The sequence below is a fragment of the Oratosquilla oratoria genome, chromosome 11, assembly GCF_046742065.1.
Source record: "Oratosquilla oratoria isolate Oo_2021 chromosome 11, ASM4674206v1, whole genome shotgun sequence".
In the NCBI taxonomy this organism is placed as follows: domain Eukaryota; kingdom Metazoa; phylum Arthropoda; class Malacostraca; order Stomatopoda; family Squillidae; genus Oratosquilla; species Oratosquilla oratoria.
The window spans coordinates 20,780,083-20,782,582 of NC_134787.1; the positions used below are offsets into that span (position 1 = coordinate 20,780,083).

At 43.9% G+C, this 2,500-nt stretch overlaps 1 protein-coding gene across 7 annotated transcripts in view; it reads right to left on the bottom strand.

The window, feature by feature from the left end:
- LOC143029641 (protein pangolin, isoforms A/H/I/S-like) overlaps nucleotides 1-2,497 on the bottom strand; it is an 87,095-nt gene extending 84,598 nt beyond the window's left edge. For all 7 annotated transcript variants that reach the window (XM_076192424.1, XM_076192423.1, XM_076192420.1 and 4 more), the window contains exon 1: nucleotides 2,366-2,497. In XM_076192424.1, coding sequence (XP_076048539.1) covers nucleotides 2,366-2,489 — 124 coding nt within the window. In that variant the 5' untranslated portion in view covers nucleotides 2,490-2,497. The remainder of the gene's footprint in view (nucleotides 1-2,365) is intronic.
- Nucleotides 2,498-2,500: the final 3 nt, after the last annotated feature.

Here is a 2,500-nt window from a genome sequence, read left to right on the forward strand (position 1 = left end):
AGGAGGAAGGGCGGGGGAGAGGGAGGATAAACCCCCTTCGAACAGTCTTCCCCCCACCCCCTACCCCTCTTCCTTTCCTCTTCGGCATTGTCTGTGCTCAGCGAGGAATATTTTCATCAAACTAATTAAATATTCTATTAATTGAGATTCTTCTCGTTTTTTTTTTTTTTTTCGTTCTAATGGCCGGTGTGTCAGGACTTGGATAAACACGCTTTCAACGCCGAACAAATAACGAGTCTTCTGTAGGAGCTGAGCCGGCATGCGGCGAACGGATTTCGTGGCTGAGGGCTCAGGGTGCCGCGCTTGCCCTGCGAAGACGTACACCCGTCTCCTTATAATGTAATGGATGTCAGCGCAAGAGGTTTTCGTTTTTTAGGTTTTTGTTTTTTGCAATATTCAAATTTGGACTAATCAAGAGGACATAGACTAGAGCGCTTAGTGTCATCTACTAACATGTATACAGGAGAAATGAATGGCACACTAACGTAGTTTCAATGGACTGTGGTATATTGTTCTTATGTGTTTATAGTATTACTGCAAAGTAACCGTGTGGCGCATCCGATTGTGAATATGTTCATGTTCGGGACTACATACGCATCAGTGTCATGTTTATAAATTGATATTCATTGCTGATTGTCAACGAGTTTATGTATAAACAAATGTACAGTTGGCAAAATTTCGACGTCTTCACCTGCCGGTGGAATATGGATGATGAAGAGCGTGCGTGTTCGCGTGAAAGCGTGAAATGAACCAGTTTTACTGTTTATCTTCGGTCAATTTTGACATGGGCACTCTGTTCCACAGTTACACGAACACAGATCCCAAATGTCACGGCTCTATGAAACACGCAGAAATGGTTCCAACTGTACTCCCAGTAGGACGCCATCATGGGGTCGTATTCTTAATTTATCTTATTGATTTTTACATCTGGTCTTGATATAAGCCCCCACACTTGCTTCTCTTTAATTCCTTGACATGGTTCACTGGATTCTGTCATGTACAAAACCCGACGATTTTATTCATGGAAGGATAATGCAATCTGGAGAATGTTTCCATCAACAAAGACCTTTCAGAATCGTTCTTACAGCTGAATAAAACTGATCAAATCTACCACAGTGCCAGTGAGATGAATCGAGCGTTGTTTCTTTGTCCATCGGGTCCTGATCGACTTGGGCCTTCACAAAAAGTGACTCTGGTGGCTGTGTTTTGTTTAAATTGGAGATTTTTATAATTAAGAAGGAAACAGACAAAAACTGGTTTACCAACAGTGGTCAGTGAATGGAATAGACTTAGTAACCATGAAATGAGCGCTGAAACTATCGGTTGTTTTAAGAAAAGGTTAGACAACTTTATGGATGGGGATGACAGGTGGTAATGGACATGGAACTGCCTAGTGTAGGCCTTATGGCCTATTGCAGTCTCCTTCATCCTTACGTTCCTATGTACACAAGGGCACATCATTGTGGCACCCAAAAGCCTCTTAGTTTCCATGACAACATGGCATTTCGGTAATTAACGACAGTGCCATCCTGGTGACATTCACTTAAAATTTTATTCTGGTTATCCTAGATGATTTTATTTTCTATTATTTTTTCCCCTCGGGCCAAAACGGGGTCTCAGTGGATAGTGACCTTACCGACAACTGAATCTTAATTGAGACTATTCCCATAGCAAGAGTACAGACGCATTTGCAAAATAAATAATTAAATGAATAAATAAATTGGCATTCCAGCTAACGATCATTTACGTACATCTCGTTTCAGGACACAAAACGTGTCACCGTTCTTTGTTGACGTTATAGTATAAAGAATTGTATGGTGAGGAGTGCATATTCGTCTTATCACAATATAAACAAACACATCGTTGCCACGTTTCCTGAATCCTAAGACAGTAGTGCCTCATTTGAACCAGAGCTGCGCGTGTTCCTCGTGCGTTTCTAGGTTCGTTCCTCGGTGTCCTGACTGGCATGACTTTGCTCAAGACGCCGAGGAACGCACCTACGAACGCACCGAGGAACGCGTCCATCTCTGCTTATTTCAAACCAACTCGTGAAAGACAAAGTGGGCACAGTGGGTTCGATGAGGAAACTCTACAGCATTGGCTTTCAATTTAGGGTCCATGACCCCCTTGATAGGTCATACAGTTTCAAAAGTGGGGCCACGATTCAGAAACTAGTGGTGGTTAGTGGATGCACAGTGATTAACTTTAGTGATGAAGTGGTCTCATGGAGTCCAAAGAACAGCAATACATAAGAGTGGAATGCACGAAAAAACGTGTTGAGAACCATTCCTCTACAGGAAAGACAAAACCACCGAAGAAGGGAAGGGGTTCGTGGAAGAAAGGAAGAGGTTTGGTGGGTACTCACTTGCTTTGGGGTCGAGCTGATACGGCGAAATGCCCATGTGTGCTGGGGGCGGCTGCCCTAGGTGCTGGCCGTTGTGGTACAGCGAGAACAAGGACGACCCGGGGGGCCCCGCGCCGAACCCCATCTTGTCCGCTG